Source organism: Planococcus citri, chromosome 5, assembly GCF_950023065.1.
Source record: "Planococcus citri chromosome 5, ihPlaCitr1.1, whole genome shotgun sequence".
NCBI lineage: Eukaryota > Metazoa > Arthropoda > Insecta > Hemiptera > Pseudococcidae > Planococcus > Planococcus citri.
This window is the reverse complement of record NC_088681.1, coordinates 25,700,869-25,719,730: the sequence shown is the minus strand read 5'-3', so window position 1 is coordinate 25,719,730 and position 18,862 is coordinate 25,700,869. Positions and strand designations below refer to the sequence as shown.

Sequence of the window (18,862 nt, the reverse complement as noted above, 5' to 3'; positions counted from 1 at the left end):
GTTTTCATCGTGACTTGATCGTTGGTCGTTGTTCGTATATTCAGCTTCCTCATCCTCAGCCTCAGCTTAGACTTCGGGTTCATTTTAGGTGCATGATTCTCATCAATGGCACTAACCTGCTTCCCAATAATTCCCATGATACACAAATGCTTTCAACCTAAACGACCAAACTTTATAAGATTTTTATTCAACATCATCAAATTCATTGCTTTTGAATACCTAGCTAAATTGAATTTCAATCGACGATTTGGCCTTTCGGGCACCATAATCTCATTCATACCTCTCGAAGATTTTCTCCTGGTTGAGACGAAAAATCCCCTAAAGTTGCATCATCTCGTAAAAACACTGGAAGACGATTCGCAGCTATTGGATTAGAGGTAACTACTCATTGCACTGTTCTGTTCAGGTACCTCCTACCTAGGTAATAAGATTGTGGATGAATGAATATAAGTTTCTACCTGGTAAGTCTAGGTACTCATCGAATAATTCCTAGAAAATCGATGATTACTGATTACACATGCAAAAATCCCACTAATCAAGCAACTCTCGTTTAAGGTAGCCTATTTACAGTTGAGAATGATGGTGAAATCGGCATCATCTCCAAATTTGACAAAACTCAACTCACCTAAAAAATTAGTTTTGATGCAAAATCATCTCAACAATTTTTTTAAGTCTACCTCAACCGGAGTTGAGGTTTGCAGGCGTAGCCATATGTCCTCAAAATTCAATATTTTATATCTCTCAAGTTTGGAAGGGATGGTTCAACATTTTTGAAATCTTCACAGAAAATAATCGCTATAAGTACATAGTTGCGTATGTGGAGAGAACTTTCTGGGAAATTTTCTCAAAATGTTCAAAAAAATTGAAAACGTATAAAACACTTTTTTTCGTGGTTTTTTTGCTGTGTTCAGACCTTCACTTTCACGGCCAAATTTGTGAAAAAATTAAAATTTCATAAACGCACATTCAAAAACACAAAAATAATAATTTTTGATCCTCAAGTCTCAAAAAATAAAAAATAAAATAACAAACGATTGCATCGAGATATTGTTCTTAGCTCTTAGCTGAAACAGTGGCCCATTATTTACACTTGTAAAAATTATTTTGCTTTTTTTTGCTCTCACCTCTGTCCCAAGTAGCTGATATCCATTTTCTTTTTTGAAATTTCTGCTCTGTGAGTAGGTGCTTTGATATTAGATCGTGTGGCAGAAGCTACTCAACTTTAGAATTTAATTTTTATACTAAAAGTAAGTTTTGGTTACTCTTTCAACGCTTTGGTTACCAAAGTTGCTTTTCTTTTTTCACGAGTTTTCAAATTTTCAAAAATTTAATTCTTTCATACATCTTGAAAAAAAAAATGCTAATGAGACCTAAAGTGAATTTTTTTGGGTGTTTTTAATTACTAGATTATTACACCCTTCGTAAGGAGGTTTATATGGAATTCGCTAACGGCTAGGTTATGTTTTGTGATTAAGGTGATGAATTTATGATTTGCGAAAGAATGCACTTTTTTACTCTTTCCAAACAGGTTACACTAGCCCTGCCTTTTGCTAAAATTGTCAGTCTTGCATTCTACAAAGAACAGTAAAAAATGTCACATTTTGTCAAAATTATGAAATAGACTCGTTTCTGACTAAAAATTGTCGTTTTTCGCAAAAAATTCCAAAAAGTCACAATTTTTTAAAAATTATCTTTTTTTGTCAAAAAAAAAAAAAAAAAAAAAAATGTCAAGAGGTCTTGCCTCTTTACCAAAAAATTGAAAAAAGTCTCGCATTTTTCTCAAAGATTACAAAAATAGGTATGAAGTTTCACTTTTTTGCCAAACATTTCTGAAAATTGTTGCTATTTTTTGTAAAAAATTCCAACAAAGTAGGTACATATCATATTTTTTCAATAATAATTCCTAAAACGCCTCCTTTTGTTAAAAATTTTCAAAAAAGCTCTGCATTTTGCTAATTTCCCGTCTTGATTTTTTGTGAGAAGTTTCCAAAAAAAATGGTCAAAAAGTCCTGCTTTATTATCAGAAAGTTGCGAACTTTTTTGAAAGAAAATTTGGAAAAAATGTCATCGTTTGGGCCAAGAAAGCTAAAATTGTCAAAGTTTCAGTCTACGAGTAGTTTCAATTGAAATGTTCAGGTTTTTTTGTGTGTTTTTTTCTACGAATATGCTCACGTCTTGTAATATTTTCTTGGTTACTTTTTGGTTATTTCTTTGAAGTTTTTTTTTTTCAGGTACCTATGAATTCTTTTAAGTAACTGTCACTGCTTCTCCAAACCACAGAATTAAAAAAAATACTGTAAATAAAAATAAAAAAATAAACAAGAAGTTTGAAGTATTATGTAAACTTTTTTTGAAATTCTTTACCCCTTCAATTCCCCAGTCTCACTTTTAAAAAAAAGTAAATGACATTAATTAGTGATAAATTTTTTTAAAAAAACATCAATTAAAAAAAATAATTACAATGATATAAAAAACGCTGAAAAAATTTTAATCCGTTGAAAAAAAACACAAAATTTCATGAAAATTTACTTTTAAAATAATTGCCCCCAATCATATCGATCAATAATAAAATACGTTTGCTTACAATGGAATATTTTAATTCATTCTCATATGAACACCACGATACATTTTTCTCAAAAAAATGTGTTCTTAAAATAATCGCATAATAAACAATTGAAAATTATGACCCGGACGCACTTCTGATAATAAAAATAACATTAAAACGTAACGCACAGCTCGATTTATAATAATACAAGAACAGTCTTTCAAAGTGTTTGCGTGAAATAATACGAATTTGAATTTCATCATTATTAATTTATACATACTATGAAAATAATAATACCAAATAAGTGCGAGAGTCAGCGAAATTACTTTCAAATTCAGGAAGAGAACTTTCGTCAAACAGTTATATTTTACGTATTGATGTTCTAGGATTATGGAAGGAATTGAAAACAGAATTTTTTCCAATAGGTAACATCATGTTTTACAATTTACAAGGCACGTTTCGGTTTACTAACATTACAATAGAAAAATGAGAATTTTTTTTTTTTGAAATACTGTACAACTCAATACCCATGATTAACAATGAAAGTTGAAATATATAAAGTGCACCAAAATGGACGGCTTAGTTACTTCAAACTATATCAAATCACAGTCAACAATTCAAATGGAAGACTGCTGGGCACTACACAACATTAGGTTCGATATAAATAAATAATATCCGCTTAAAACTAAAAAAAAATGAGAAAATTAGAATTAAAACAATTTCAGTTTGTTCGAGATAAAAACTTTGAAAATTATACGCGTAGTAAAATTAATGAGATTCGATCGTAATCGACGGTACTTACAGTACAGTACATACATCGTAAAAATATCATCTCACAATCAGTACAAAAAAATAAAAAATTATTTAAAAAAATGAAATTTGGTGAAAAAAAAATCAATAAAAAATTACTAAAAATGTACAATTGTTCTCAATGCAGTTACAAACAAAAAATTAAATTACAGTTTTTTCAAAATGTCATATAGCTAACAACAAAATTACAAAAAAGAAAAAAAAGTGACGCATAAAAATGGTTGTGCTTGACATCACAAGTGATAAAATATTTGCAGATCTATATCCGAGTGGACTAGAAATATACCTACTTTTACAAGGTATCAAAAAAAAAATTGAAAATTCAATCAAATTAATATCACTTTAAAATTCCGAGTGAGAAATTTTACTCCAAATCAGTAAAATAATTTCAGCGCGTTCATAGAACCCCCTCCACCTTCCCGAACACACAATTCATACGAATCTTTACCGACTCCATTTCTCAAAAAGTCGAACTTCTTGATTGCACAAAAAAAATAAACATAAAAAATTGCTAAAAACGTATAAAAACCTAACCTAAGAGAAATCAACTTGAACCAACATATCACATGTTATGTTACCTTAAATACCTCACAACGAATGTGAATAAAATACTGAATAAAATTGTAGCTTTGAACACCACAGCCGTATTATAAATAGGGCAATATGGGCACTGGCTGCTGCCACATACTTCACAAATACTCAGCAAGTAAGTAGGTGTGGCATCGAATATAGTCTCGTTGAAACGTTCTGAAAAATTCAACGAGTGGAGATAAATTCGCAATTAATTTTTAATAATTAATATTCATTAAAATTTGCTAACCTGGTGCGTAATAATCGTAAACTCGAATAGGTAAATATCTAGACATGTTGGCAACTGGTAACCATCTCTCAATAGTGAATCGTATACAAGTTTCGGAATCGTCCAACTGTTAAATAAAAAATAAGTATTATGTAAAAACTGTAAGGCCAATTGGGACTGTATTTCGATACACCAAATCCTTACGTAATCGAAATAGAATAAAACTTTTTGCTCTAAAAATCGAGCTCTTTTCAAATTCGGAATATTTCCAGAGCGCACGTATCTATCGAGATTTTGTTGTTGTATAATATACCCCGTTGGAATAGTGACATCAAGAACTGCCATACCAGACCTGAGAGATTCGTTTAGATAAGTCCACCTGAAACATTAAATTTTTTTGCATACAGAATTCCTTTCTCAAACTTCGTTAATCGATCGAAATAAACGAAATTACCTCTGACAACTGTAATACATAATGTGAGATTGATTTCTACCGTGGAAGTGAGCTTTTGGAACAAGTGAAAATGCCTGAACCGGTGGCTGTGTTTGAAATTTGGCGATATCTACGTTATATTGGACGTGCATTTGAAGAATTGCGTAACCAGCTCCTCTCCCTTCGACTTTAACGGTACCCCAAGCATGCGGAATCTGAAACAAGAATCAAAAAATTATCAAAATCTTCAAACAAATGTATACAAATTATTATTCACTGATGGAAAAAAAATATCGTACATCCATCTTCTGAAGAGTTGCAAGATTCTTGTTGTTGACGTAAATCCATCTCGGATGACCTCCTAATGCGGTAGCTTCAACTTTTACTGACAATCCAGATACATCTCTGGTTCGTTGACGATTTGTATACTCCATCAAGGCTTTGATAGCAACAGCAGTATCCTAAAAAATATATTAATTAGATCATCTGACAATGAGTAGAATTTTATAGTTTGCAATTAAGCCAAATTAAAAAATTTTTGCGACAAAAAAGCAAGATTTCCTGGAAAATTTGAGTTTGACTATAAAGAAGAGGAGTCTAACATGGCAAAATGACAAAAAAATGACAATTTTAATAAAAGAATTTTTTTTATTTTTAGCAATTTTAGACAAAAATCAGTCCTACACATATGTACGTAAGTACAGCTTTTTGTACAAAAAACTAAAAAAGTAAGATTTCTCAAAATTTTAGCAAAGAGGTGATTTTTTTTAGTAAGAAAAAAACATTTTTTGCAACAAAAAATATAAAATTTGCTGGGATAATTTTAACTAAAAACGTTTTTTTTTTTTGGAAATTTTGGCCAAAAACATCACTCTCTAGCAATTTAGATAAAAGAACAGGCTTTTTCTGGCTATTTAGGCGAAAGTTTAGTTTTGTATCCAGTATCTACTTCCAAAAAAGTAGGCTTTGTCACAATTTTGACGAAAAAGAAAGCGTTTTTTGAAAATTTTGATAAAAAAGTGATTTTATTTTGCAAACTTTGACGAAACACGCAGATTTTTTGCAACAAAAATGTAAGATTTTGTAGAAATTGTGGTCAAAAAGTGATGCTTTCTGCGATTTTGACAAAAAATATGACTTTCTGGCAACTTTGATGATAAAAAATTCTTTTTTTTTGTGATTTCGACAATAAAAAAACAGATTTTTGCGATAAAAAAGCAAGGCTGACTACAAATTTCGACCAAAAATGAACTTGCTAAAAATTTTAATAAAAACAGATTTTTTTTGCAAAGTTGAGAAAATTTTTAAAATTTTTTGGTAATTTTTATAAAACACTGATTTTTTTTATAGAAAATTTTTTGGGGACTAAAAAGCAAGAATTTCTGAAAATTTTCATCCAAAAGTTTTTTTTCTGCTATTTTTGGCTTTTTCATGCGTTTCGACCAGTTTTCAATAATTTTCAGTGATTCTAATGTTTTTTTTTTTTGAGATAATTTTAATGCATTTTAAGAAATTTTTACGCGCATTTTGCGAAAATGTTTCTGAAATTTCTCAAGTTCTGTTACTTCTGTTGAAGGTAATTTTCAGGGATTTTAATGCTTTTTTGACAGTTTTTACATCGTTTCAACAGGTTTATTCTACGAAGTAAGTCTATTATTCATAGGACTCAAGTCTTCTCCCTGTTTCGCCGAGAACCGAATCCGTCCCTATTTTCACCATACTCATCTTCCTACGCTTTTTTTAACCAGAATTTACCTGTGTCGAAGCCCAACCGCCATCAGTTAATCTTTGCGTATTCAGCCATTTAACAATTCCTTCCATGATACCTTCCTGTTGCCGCTGCACGTAAACCAATAAAGCATAAGCAGTAGCTTCGATATTCATCGAATCGTACTTATACGGCAATCGGGGTAACAAATATGATTTTTGATTTTCCAGTTTATTTGGAGGCAACGGAACAGCATCTCTTCCCCAATATATAAATCCTCCTGCACATAAAAAAGTGTTTTAAACGCATACGAGATTAATTTTGAAAGCGCCAACGAAATTTATTTACCTTCCTCTCGCATTCTTCTATTCAATGTATCAAAGGCTATGCCAGCAGACGCTGCTTTAGCTAACATCAGTGCGTATGCTACCACAGCAACTTCGTAAGAATCGCCTCGTAAGTCGATTATTTTGGCGTTTTGTTCCAACCATTGGATCGCTTTTAACTGAGCATTGCTTACTTGGCCTCCCAAAGACTAAAAATAAATAGTTAGCGCCATAATAGTTCAGTGGCAAAATGTATTTTTTAAGCAATAAACGGCAAATCATGATAAAGCTATGAAATTTGGTATGATGAACGAGGACACCAAAAGTAAATTTTTGAGCCCGGGAGCCCATCGCCAAGTCCCATAGGAAGGGAAAGAGGGTGATTTGGGGGGTGGGTTCAACCCCCATTTTTCAAAATGGGGCTATCGGCGCGATATTGGTATCAATTCCATATGATTGAACCCCGCTGAGTTCGAAAATACCATTACTTTCAAAATCTGAGGAAGAGGCATGCATCAAATTTGAGATTTTCTGAGTGAAGTTTTTGCATTTTTCTCAAAAATACCCCAAAATTACAGTTTTTCAACCCTAGACGACACGCTGACCTTCCATCGGCGTTTATATGGTCATTTTCGGATTCTACAGGTCAATTACAACGCGAATCGACCATCAATACTTTCGCATACCTCCACCGCGAGTACACAGAGGGGTCAAAAGGGGTTAAAAATTGGCAGTTTTTCGGCATTTTCAGACAAAAATCACGGTTTTTGAACTGTGCACCGGGTACAATTGGCGGAAGAAGGTTCTAATGGTGATTTTCGAATTCTACAGATCAAATACTATGGAATAAGGCTCAGAGGCACTTTTTACACCCCTCCTGGAAGATAGAAGAGGGGGTCAAATTTTACTCTCATCTTGCTCATGTTGAATTAATTTTAGAAATAATGTAATTAATATAAGTATACATTTGCTTACCATCGTGATAATAATGTTTGTATCGATGTTTTTCGTACCGCCGAACCCAAATTTTCAATTGTTTTTTCGATTCCAGCCATGGAAGGGGGGGCACCATATGAGGGGTGGGTCCATTTTTCACGAAAAATCGACATGTATATCAAAATGTAGGTTTTTCAGGGCGCTGATTTCAAAAATGCTATCGATTTTTCATTTTGGCGCAACCCAAGGGGATGATACTGCGTTCAAGGGGTAGGGGATGAAATTTTTCACAAAAAATCGACTTGTATATCAAAATGTAGGTTTTCGAAGACCCTGATTTCAAAAATTCTATCGATTTTTCATTTGGGTCCAAACCAAGGGGATGATACTGCATTCAAAGGGTGGGTGATGAAATTTTTCACAAAAAATCGACTTGTATATCAAAATGTAGGTTTTCAAGAACGAACATATTATAAAATTGGGATGGCATTATGTCGTAAGTCGATTTAAAAAAATTGAAAGTTTGTGGAAAATGCGATTTTTTGATTTGAAACATGAAAAAAAGTCTTGCCTAGTGAAGTTGACCGATTTGACCTCTATTTCTACGTATTCCGTGAATAAGTTGATAAAAATCACACTCATAGCAAAAAATAAAAATTCGTTTATTTTTTCAATTCACTCAGAATTTTGATTTTTTTGGGATGAGTTTATTTCATGGAGTGAAGGGGGTTTTTCAACTTTTTCAACGGATACGTACGAGTAATAATAGTGGTCAAATGGGTCAACTTCACCAGTCAAAACTTTTATTCATGGGTAGATTTTTATAGTAAGTTTTTGAAGGTGGTTGTTCAGAATCTTCTTTGGCTCGGAACCAATAAAAAATCAATAGCATTTTTGAAATCAGGGTCTTCGAAAACCTACATTTTGATATACAAGTCGATTTTTTGTGAAAAATTTCATCCCCTACCCCTTGAACGCAGTATCATCCCCTTGGGTTGCGCCAAAATGAAAAATCGATAGCATTTTTGAAATCAGCGCCCTGAAAAACCTACATTTTGATATACATGTCGATTTTTCGTGAAAAATGGACCCACCCCTCATATGGTGCCCCCCCTTCCATGGCTGGAATCGAAAAAACAATTGAAAATTTGGGTTCGGCGGTACGAAAAACATCGATACAAACATTATTATCACGATGGTAAGCAAATGTATACTTATATTAATTACATTATTTCTAAAATTAATTCAACATGAGCAAGATGAGAGTAAAATTTGACCCCCTCTTCTATCTTCCAGGAGGGGTGTAAAAAGTGCCTCTGAGCCTTATTCCATAGTATTTGATCTGTAGAATTCGAAAATCACCATTAGAACCTTCTTCCGCCAATTGTACCCGGTGCACAGTTCAAAAACCGTGATTTTTGTCTGAAAATGCCGAAAAACTGCCAATTTTTAACCCCTTTTGACCCCTCTGTGTACTCGCGGTGGAGGTATGCGAAAGTATTGATGGTCGATTCGCGTTGTAATTGACCTGTAGAATCCGAAAATGACCATATAAACGCCGATGGAAGGTCAGCGTGTCGTCTAGGGTTGAAAAACTGTAATTTTGGGGTATTTTTGAGAAAAATGCAAAAACTTCACTCAGAAAATCTCAAATTTGATGCATGCCTCTTCCTCAGATTTTGAAAGTAATGGTATTTTCGAACTCAGCGGGGTTCAATCATATGGAATTGATACCAATATCGCGCCGATAGCCCCATTTTGAAAAATGGGGGTTGAACCCGCTCAAAAATTTACTTTTGGTGTCCTCGTTCATCATACCAAATTTCATAGCTTTATCATGATTTGCCGCTCACTTACAGTTTGCCACTGAACTATAAATAATGCAGCCCAGTACATTATACGTCGTAATGATCAAATGATCGATTATTGAAATACCAACCCCAACATCTTTTACAGTTGTTAGAGCGATTAGGACTTGAGCTGTTAATGAAATATTACGATGTTTATAATCACTGGGTAAGTGCGCGGATATATTTGCTTTTCGATCCGGTATCCATGAAACGTCATAGAAAGCACCTTCTTCCGTTTGATGGAGTAACAGCCAACTCAACGATTTCGTGATGATCTGTAATAAAATTATAGTTGTCATAACAATAATTCCAGTACTGTGTTCTTTTTGAAAAATATTTCCAGCTTACTTCCGGATCTATGAATAAATAATTTTCCCACTCGGAAAACCTCGCATCTTGAAGTATCCGAATGCAATGGGCAGTCAACCATACGCTTTTTGGCGATATATCCCTGAGAAAACACATCGCACATTCACAATTATCATAAGCATCGAATCAAGACAAACAATTGGAAATTCAAACAAAAAATAATAAAATAGCTAACCAGTCACTACGAAATAAACTGAAAGAGCCGTCGTCATTCATAAAAGAGATCAAACGTTGATATTGAATATTCATATGATGGAACGAGTATTTTTCTTGAGTCCGATTTCGGGCGTTGATTAATCTCATGTAAATAGTTGTGTACATCATGACCGCAAATCCAAAAACGGTTTGTTCGGCGCCATCCTATGTAAAAATGAAAAAATATTTTTATTACAGGCAAATGAAAAAATGTGACGCGACCAGCGATACCATACCATAAGTCGGAAAACTTTTTTTTGAGATAATCGCGTTTTCATGGAAAAAGTCAGAAAATATCAAAAAAAAATTTTTTGTCGATTCATATACTATGAAGCCTATACTTTGGAATGGGTGTACCCACCGATCTCAAACACGTCGTTTTAGTGGTGAAAAACCGGTTTTACAAAAGTGCTTTTCATAAAAAAATGTCAAAAAAAAAAAAAATATTATGATGTAAAACCATTAAAAGATGAAGAAAATCAAAAAAAAAAAAAAATACTGTTCACTGGTTTTTAAAAATGTTACAAAAATAACCCAAACTTTCAGAAACGTTTTTCTCAGAATTTTGGTTTTTGAATTTCAAAAAATACGCAACTTTGAAATTTTGCAAATTTGTCAGATTTTAATATTTTGAAAATCTGTTTGCACCATTGAAAAGAGGAAGAAAAACACTACCAGAAACCACAATAAAACGAAAAAATTTTTTGCCGACATATGGTATGGTATCGCTGGTCGCGTCACAAATACAAAATGCATTCTATTCAATACTTACCATCGGTAAACTGAGCAAGGAAGTGGCATTTACGGGCATCGTTGGGAAAATAGGTCCAACTACATCTCCTACTACGGAAATGCTAGCTTTATTTGATCCATAAATATAATAACGATCGATATCGTAAGGTATAATAGGAGTTTCGGTGACATTCACATGCATGTATTGGAATATATATGCACGATTCGTAAGATCTAACAAAACTGACTCGTGTCTGTATTGCGGCAAACCATCAGCCTAAAAGCAAACGAAAGGTGGCAATTTGAAATTCTATAAGCTCGTAGGAATGTTTTAAGTTGAGTTTTTAAACAAATAAATTACCTCGACGTGTAAAATACGAGAAACTCTATCACTGGCAATTAAAGTTGTAGCACGTACTGAGACTTCTATATCTCCCAATTTAACCGGAACTATAGGTAAATACACAATGACAGCATCTTGCGCTTTGATGTACACGAAAAATTGATGTTCACCGAATGAGGTTCGCGGAGAATATGAACTCACCTAATTGAAAGATGAACGTACGAGTATAAATAAATTTACACGATGAAACGTTTCACTAAGTAAAATTTATCTTACTATTCCTTCTTCTTCAACATGTACGAATTTATAAGAATCTGAGCCTTCTAGAAGTACCACAGCTTCTATGGCGTTCTTCATGTAATTAAAGACAGTGACTCTTACACCGACTTGTTCACCTTGCCTGCTTCTCGTAGGCATTTCAACGTTGATGAAAAACGGTAAAATGCCCATGTACTACAAGGAGGGAAAAAATCAAAAAACTTCTTACTCGTATGTACTTTGTAACACAAAAGTTGATTATTTTTTTTACGATCGAATACGTACTTCAATAGGTTTTTGTATCATTCCAAAGCCAAACGACTGACTCACACTGAATGCTGTGATCATCCAGTGAGCGGGTTTATGAGGTACTGGAATTTCGAAGATGTATCGACCATGGGGACCGATATTTATATCCCTCCATAACCAAACATTTTCGTAATGTCTTTGAATTCGGTTATAACGCATTTTTCGGAACAGGTTCAATTCAGTCATATTATAAGTTGGAGCTGAAAGAGAAAAAAAAATCCATCATCTATCTATCTATCTTCAATCTAGAATAGTATAAGCTAAAATTTCGACTAATCAGAATTCAATAAGAGATTCCAAAAGTAGCAAGTTTGAACCAGGGCAGTCTACCACAAAATTTATGGGTCCTATATGGATCCAAAGGTCTCAAAATTGCTATTTTTTGGATGATTCCGTCAAAAAAAATATGTAAGAATGTGCTGAAAAAGTAAAATAGAGATCCTCACGGCGTATTAAGCGTAAAAAAGTCATAGGGTCCACATAATATTTTTTGAGGGTTAAAAATTCCAAAAAATTTCCCAGAAATGGTCAAAAAATGCGATTAGGCAGCTGCAACTTCAGGAATCGTCGATTCTAGTCAGAAGCTGAATTCCCTGAATCTTTTGTGCGATTTCGAGTCTGCGTATTAAAAAGAGTATTTTAGGGCCCAAAATTTTTGAAAAATTTCCTAAAAATGATCGAAATATGCGATTGGGCAGCTACAACTTTGGGAATCCTCTATTCAAGTCCAAAGTGGAGTTTCGACTCCCAAAATTGTAGCTGTCCAGTCGCATTTTTCGACCATTTTTGAGAAATTTTTCGAAAATTTTGAGCCCAGCAAAAAATATTTTATGGACTTGATGACTTTTTTACACTTGATATGGCGTGAGAATCACTATTTTATTTTTTTTGGAACATTCTTTCATTTTTTTTGGCGGAATTGTCTAAAACAATTGAAATTTTGAGACCTTTGGACCCCTGTGGGACTCGGTAGTTCTGCGATTGAGCAGCTATAAATTTTGTGGTAGACTACTCCTCTTACTAAAAAAAAATCGGGTCAAATTGGTTACTACACACTCGTGAGGTTCCCTCGCAAGTAAAAATTTTATTGGTAACCTCCGATTAAGCGAGACCTTCAATGGCATACTAATCATTTCTATGAATTGCAAAAATTGTTAGAATATCGTTTGAATTTTATAAAATAGAAAACGAAAATATGAATCAAAATTATCTCACGAAGTCGAATAAATGCAAAAAAAAAACAAGTTACCATTTCGATAGGTATTTGTATATCCCATTGTGTAATTTCGATATTGCGTCTTTCTTGGAACAACTACATCAGTAAAAACTATAAGTCCGGCAAACCTGCAATATTTTAACGATTAAACATTTTGTGAATAAGTACACGATGCAGAAATAAAATTTAAAAAAAGTAGAAATATTACATACGTAAAAGTCTGATTTGCATCAATTCCATGCGATGACGAAGGTAGATGAACAATATCATCGGGATCTCCAGAGTGCGATAACCACGTATGCAAAAATGAACTGTTTCCTTCGTGATCGTATAAATTCATTTTCGATAATACCTTTAATAAAATAAAAATTAAATTAAATTCACGGATTTTATTTCCAACAAGGGATGGGGACCTTTACAACTCGTCAACTGCGATCGAGCTGAAATTTAGTACATAGAGTGAGTTTCAGATTTCCATCTATAGGTATGTTTGCTCTTTTTTTAAAAGAAAATTTACAAACCAATGAGCTATTTCCACCATTTTCGAAAAATCATTTTCGCAGCAGAAAATTTTCTTCTTAGGTCTGGGTGACATGCTCTTTCAGTGAGCCAAATTTCAGCTCGATTGCAGTAGACAAATTTTAATTACTTACTCTAGCATATGTTAGTTCGTTTCCGAGTTGTAAACTGTAAAAAGGTCTATCGAGACCGGAAAGGCCGACGTAAGCACCTGGTTCGCCATAAACAGCAACTTCCACAATTTCGCCGGTTCTAGCTTTACGATTATTGATGAAAACCGTGAACTGCAAATGAAAAATATGGAACGTTATGCTGCGCTAATACCGACGAGTACTAATGTCAATGTCAATGAAAAATATTTCTAAATTTTACTAACATTATTACGCGAAATTCCATTCACTGGGAATGTCAAACTATCCGCAATGATATCTCCGAATTTTCCAACGTGATAAACCACGATGGTGGCAGAAGGTGCCATTTCTGCCGATAAAGTGACCGCGAATGTGTAAACACTAGAAGAGGTCGTTTCTTGAGCAGCTAACAGAATTATACCTTTTGAAAGTAACACGTAATCGAACACTTCCATTTGGAAATTACTATGAACATGGAACATGATGTATTCTCCAACCTGAACAAAATTATTTCAAATAAGTACATACAACTAGAGAATTTTTTTCCAATTATGAAACCCTCGAACATTTCGAAGCAGCGCAACCAACTCACTCTAGCATCGGTAGTACTCGTTGACACTTTGATAAAATGATCTGTAGGAGAGTAGTACGCTTGAAGATATAATTCTGTATAACTACGTTCGCTAGCTATATCTCTAAACGTAGCTGTTATATGAATACTATCTACATCCTTCAAAACTTCACTTCCTTGTTGGGTGTTTGCTAAACCTGCGAATAAATGACAGTGATTGAAAAAACTTGGAAACAATTTAATGTAAGTACTGTGTATTATATTTTTTAACCATACTCACCGAGCTGACTTCGTAAATCAATTTTTAGTGTCCAAATACCATTTTCTGGCTTGCCAACTGGGATATCGATAGAATTACGACCAGAACTTTTCATTATAACTTCTGCCGCTAATTCGAGTCTGCTGTCCATCAATCGATATAGAGGTAATGGAGAACCATCATGAAAAGATACTCCCAACTGGAAAATCAGATATATTGACGAATTTTCAAAATCTTTTCATTTACTTATTTTATTTTATCAAATCAAAGTTCTATAAGAACTTACATAAACTGAGAACGGAGATGTAGGTTTAAACACCTGTTGCTCCGATCCCAAGAAGAACACTTTAACCGAAGAATTAAAGAATCGAGTAACAGAGTATCCTTCGACGATTTCATCCAAAAATCGTTCACCTACTGTAGCGGTAATAACGACCTCGTATTCGTCTAAATTAGGAATGTCTCGAACCAGATCTTGAACAGGATATTGAAATTGATACGTTCCTCGAAACTGAAATTATAGGTACGTTTTTCAATAGAAATATCAGTTGAAAATCTCGCACGCGAGGTATAATTTCAATTTTAATCACGTACCCATGTTAAATGAGGAATTCTCTGTAAGTTATCGCGTTTTTGTTGAGGATACCAAAATGGATACGATTCATCCTGCATAAAATGAACACGCCTTTAGAAAATCGTCCAAGCTTTACAGAAATGAAAAATTAGCGAACAAAGTACTTACGAAATAGAAATGTTTTTCAGAGATGGGAGTAAAATCTTTAATATATATATTTGAAGTCTTGAATGGCCTAACAGAAGCTTTCAAAGTAAGATTTCCGACCACTGGAGCACCGCCAGTATAATTCGCCATCACTGTCCCCGTTAGGAATTGGTCAGTGGTAAAAATAAACGGAGCCATGGTAATATTTACCTGCAGAATGACATTATTAATTACAATAGTTTCAATTTTTTATACATTGTAGGTAAATGAAATAGAATGGAACTCACTTCAAATCTCGTCTGATAGTATTCTTCAACGAGGAACGTTGACTCTTCAACTTGACCTTGTGCCAAAACTCTAATAGTCCATTCTCCAAACACCGGTTGATCTGAGAGCTCGTATTCTAAGCTGACAGTTCCCAAATTTGACTACAAAAGATTAAATTCGAGTTGTGAATACTGATTTAAGAAATCGAAGGCTGACTTTGGTGATACAAAATGAAGTCGTATATTTTACCTGTCTTGAGAGCCATCTTTTCATGATACGTTTTTTGGGATCCAGCATATACACGTCAATTATACCATCGAAAGCTCTCAATTCAGTGGTAATAGGAATAGCTCTTAATTTTACTGTCTCACTTTGTTTATAAATCGGTTTATCGGTTTGAATATAAATAGTCATGGATCTTTGAGAAAATATAAGCTTGGTTTCATTCACAAAAGCAGCACCTCCTAGAATTCCGGAATACAGACCCTCAACTTTCAATTTGTAGTTACCACTAACACTCGTTGCTGGAATCTATATTAAGAAGAATTAAATTGAAAACAATCATTATACAAAACGGTTCTAAAAAAATTTAAATTATATGAAAGTAATCAACGAACCCTCATCAAAAGCACTTCTGAAATACCCTTTTTCACATCTCGAGAATCAGCGGCTACTTCAACGCCGTTTCTTTGAATCGATGAACGAATAGTTAAAGGGTGTTTCATCGAGTATACAGTAGCAGCGACTCGGTAAACTTGTGCAGGTCTTACCACACGACTTGCGACAACAAAAAACGTCCTGTAAGCAAACATGAAATTTTCTTATGTTAGGTACCTACTATTTATTTTGACTCTACGAGTAAACACAATATTTCTTATTTTATCTTATTCTTTTTGGGCTGAAAATTTTTGATTTTTTGCAAAAATTACCCAAAAATCTACCTTTTTGCTAAAAATTTCCAAAAATTCTAAAGTCTCGATTTTTCAGCTAAACTTACTAAAAGTGACTAAAAATCTCCTTTTTTTGCCTAAAAAGTACGAAGTAAACTTTGTGAATATTTTGCCAAAAGTTGCAAAAATTCTCACTTTTTCATTTCAAAAATGACTGAAAAGTGAAAAGATTTGCTTCATTGTGATAAAAAAGCAAAATGGTCTCACTTTTTTGGATTTGAAAAAAATTAAAAATTTCATTATTTTGTCAAAAAAATTTCTCTTTTTTCTAAAGTTGTCGAAGTTTCAGTCGAGTTTCATTATCAAAATTTTAATTGAAATGTTCATTGTTTCATAAATTTTTTTACATTTTTAATTCAAATGTTCTGACTTTTTTTGTTTTTTTCCTAGCATTGAAAATAGTTTTGCTTGTATCTCTTTTTCGTTAATTTTTAGTTACTTTTTTGAACTTTTGATTACTAAAGTGAGCTAGGTACTTTGTTTTGAAAAAAAAAACTAAGCATACGAATCCTGCTTTTGAGTAACCTCAATTTCAATTAATGTGACTTACGCTTCGTTCAAAATTACGTTGCTGGTCCATGGTGATGAGTTAACGCTCGATTGACTTCCTTGATTAGGTCTACCAAATTCAGCAAATGGATTTTGAGCGAAAGCCAAGTGGAAAACCAAAACAATACCATACAACCAACGCATTGTCAATCTGCAAAAATAATTTCAAAATAATATATTATGTGGTAAAAATAAAATGAAATAAAATAATAGTCAAAATTTTATGCACTAGAAATTCTATTTTTTTTTTTTTTTTTTTTTTTTTTTGAAACCTTATTGATGAGAAAATTTTAAAAACTTTTGCCCTTGCTTACTGATTTTAGATTCCAGTGGTTGATTGCAATTTGGGATGAAAATTTTAAAAATACAAGGCACTACAATCAACGAGTACATTTGATTTTCTTTTTTGATACTTGGGAATTTTTTGATGGTTTGGTTTGAAATTTTGTGATTTCTGCCCCCCCCCCCCCCAGAAATAGAACTTCGCTATACGTCCCTATTCATTCATTCATTTTCATTCATATATTCATTATTTTGCAAAGGCAAGGCTATTTCCTCTTGAATTTGTGTTTTGATAATGGTATCGATTTTTCGAGATAGAAGAATTTGAAATTCAAAATTCAATATTCACATCATAACTAATTTATGTACGAAGTACCCAGCTACCTAGTACCTACCTCTACCAGTTTATCTACATGAAATGTGTTGTTTTTTGAATCCAACACTTTGATCAAATTGGAATTTGATTATTTTGTATTCATAGAAAGAACGAATCGTGAAAGAATGTAGGGATGGGATGCATTTTTTATTTTTATTAATTTTATACCTTCCAAGTACGTGATCAACAGAATCAACAAGTGACTCTCTATTACCCACTGCGTAAGATGCAGCGATGAATACCTATACTCACTGAGCTTACCGAGCTGAACACTCAAAAATTGGAAGAACTGGAATAGAATACTTCATCGAATCAAAGAATACGTACACACTTGAAAGAAAATAATTAAATGATTGAACACCGTGCTCTATTATTCAAAAAGTATACTGGACTATGTACATTGAATAATATAACGTTTATTTTGACTTTACTGAGAATAAGTTTTATTCCTCGAAACCTCATAAAGAGAACTATGATTTTTTTTTTTCAAATTTAGTAGCTCAAGCAAAATTATGATCTGACAACTGTATCAAAATTACTTCACGAAGTTTATAATAGAAATTACACGGTACACGTTCAAGATATGAATCATGAATTGAATGGGCTGACCTTTAATACGAAATGATTTTTCATACTTTAGTACATGAAACCTTTAGGAAATCGTACCTAAATATGTGCTTTATCATCGATAATATGAAGTTTTTAGGTGCCTGAAAACACAAAATAACTGTAGGTTAACGCCCAAACACTTACTTTGCAGCTAAAATTTCTTCACTATTGGAGTTGAAACACTTGATTATGATTACAATTAATACACGAGAGTAGCATGGTACAAAATATGATTCATGGACGGAAGAACAAAAATAAATTTAAACACTAATTAAATCACATTCTCTACTGCAATTTTTCATATAATCAGCCGCATTTTTGGAGGTTCGGATTCGCAGGTTCAAAATAAACGTAAACAAACTACCTGTTTTATGAATCATATCACTATCACAAAATACAAAAGATGCAGTACAGTAACTTCCGGAGGGGGCGGTGTTTCTTTGCGAACGAATGAATCAGTCATTACGAATCCGACGAATCGAAATCGAATCATCGAATCTTTTGGAGTGCCTGTAATTTTCTTGTTATTACGAGAATTACTGTTTGTACTGACAACTGGTTCGCGCCAAATTCCAAATTTTTATTTTTATCAGTGTTGCAAGAGTGGAGTAAGAGTAGGAGTAAGGAGTGCAAGGAGTGAGAATTTTTGAAAGGAGTAGGAGTGGAGTTGGAGTGTTGTCAAATCAAAACTCTTTACTCCTCTGTTTTTCCCTAATTTTGTGACTAAATTACATCAAAATGTTGCTGTTACTCACGTATTTTCAGTATTTTCAATTTTTTTAGTTGTTTATTTTACTGT

General features: G+C 33.2%; 1 protein-coding gene across 1 annotated transcript; it reads right to left on the bottom strand.

Annotated features, from left to right (window-relative positions):
- Positions 1-2,326: 2,326 nt before the first annotated feature.
- LOC135846401 (CD109 antigen-like) lies at positions 2,327-18,427 on the bottom strand. Its single transcript, XM_065365479.1, has 28 exons — positions 18,208-18,427; positions 16,798-16,947; positions 15,915-16,095; positions 15,547-15,828; positions 15,318-15,458; positions 15,052-15,240; positions 14,904-14,975; positions 14,596-14,820; positions 14,331-14,508; positions 14,072-14,247; positions 13,725-13,976; positions 13,483-13,632; positions 13,042-13,181; positions 12,863-12,957; positions 11,590-11,813; positions 11,323-11,499; positions 11,065-11,247; positions 10,744-10,980; positions 9,952-10,136; positions 9,756-9,858; positions 9,497-9,682; positions 6,644-6,830; positions 6,343-6,575; positions 4,887-5,048; positions 4,609-4,802; positions 4,359-4,533; positions 4,176-4,281; positions 2,327-4,102 (listed from the first exon to the last, which is right to left on the bottom strand). The coding sequence occupies exons 2-28, from the start codon at positions 16,938-16,940 to the stop codon at positions 3,930-3,932; spliced, it is 4,749 nt and encodes a 1,582-aa protein (XP_065221551.1). The 5' UTR covers positions 16,941-16,947; positions 18,208-18,427; the 3' UTR covers positions 2,327-3,929.
- Between the last annotated feature and the right edge of the window lie 435 nt (positions 18,428-18,862).

Coding starts and splice junctions, on each gene's coding strand:
- LOC135846401 (XM_065365479.1), bottom strand. CDS start 16,940: ATGCGTTGGTTGTATGGTATTGTTTTGGTTTTCCACTTGGCTTTCGCT. Junction 15,459..15,546: donor AAAGATGGCTCTCAAGACAG/GTAAAATATACG, acceptor AATCTTTTGTAG/TCAAATTTGGGAACTGTCAG. Junction 10,137..10,743: donor CCTTGCTCAGTTTACCGATG/GTAAGTATTGAA, acceptor ATTTTTACATAG/GATGGCGCCGAACAAACCGT.